This window comes from Eimeria mitis, genomic scaffold (assembly GCF_000499745.2).
Source record: "Eimeria mitis Houghton genomic scaffold, Emh_scaff7491, whole genome shotgun sequence".
Lineage (NCBI taxonomy): Eukaryota > Apicomplexa > Conoidasida > Eucoccidiorida > Eimeriidae > Eimeria > Eimeria mitis.
The window spans coordinates 1-666 of NW_013575484.1; the positions used below are offsets into that span (position 1 = coordinate 1).

A 666-nucleotide genomic window follows, 5' to 3' on the forward strand; every position below is an offset into this window, starting at 1 on the left:
AAAAAAAAAAAAAGGGTTCGCTTCCTTGGGGGCCCCCTTCATACCCTTGGGGGCCCCCAGCGATACCCTTGGGGGCCCCCCGGGGGGGCCCCCTCATCGTACCCACGGGGGCCCCCCAGGGGGGCCCCCTCATCGTACCCACGGGGGCCCCCCGGGGGGGCTCCCTCATCATACTCGTGGGGCCCCCTGGGGGGGCCCCCCATGATACTCATGGGGCCCCCTGGGGCCCCCCTGGGGGGCCCCCCATGATACTTGTGGGGGCCCCCTGGGGGCCCCCTCATCATATCCACGGGGGCCCCCTGGGGGGCCCCCTCATCATACTCGTGGGGCCCCCTGGGGGGCCCCCCCATGATACTCGTGGGGCCCCCTGGGGGCCCCCTGGGGGGCCCCCCATGATAGTTGTGGGGGCCCCCTGGGGGCACCCCCATCATACCCACGGGGGCCCCCTGGGGGGCCCCCTCATCATACTCGTGGGGGCCCCCAAAGGGGGCCCCCATCATACTCACGGGGGCCCCCCGGTGGGTACCCTGGGGGGCCCCCCGGTGGGTACCCTGGGGGGCCCCCCAGTGGGTAGCGTGGGGGGCCCCCATCATGCTCTTGGGGGCCCCCCACGGGGCCCCTCAAGGGGGCCCCCTGTTTAGAGTTTTGTTGTTGATAGGTTTAATT

General features: G+C 72.4%; 1 protein-coding gene across 1 annotated transcript; it reads right to left on the bottom strand.

The window, feature by feature from the left end:
- Nucleotides 1-38: 38 nt before the first annotated feature.
- EMH_0091650 (uncharacterized protein) lies at nucleotides 39-500 on the bottom strand (the record flags this gene model as incomplete). The annotated part of the gene is made up of 1 exon (XM_013501756.1): nucleotides 39-500. One exon carries the CDS (start codon nucleotides 498-500, stop codon nucleotides 39-41), a length of 462 nt encoding a protein of 153 aa, XP_013357210.1.
- Between the last annotated feature and the right edge of the window lie 166 nt (nucleotides 501-666).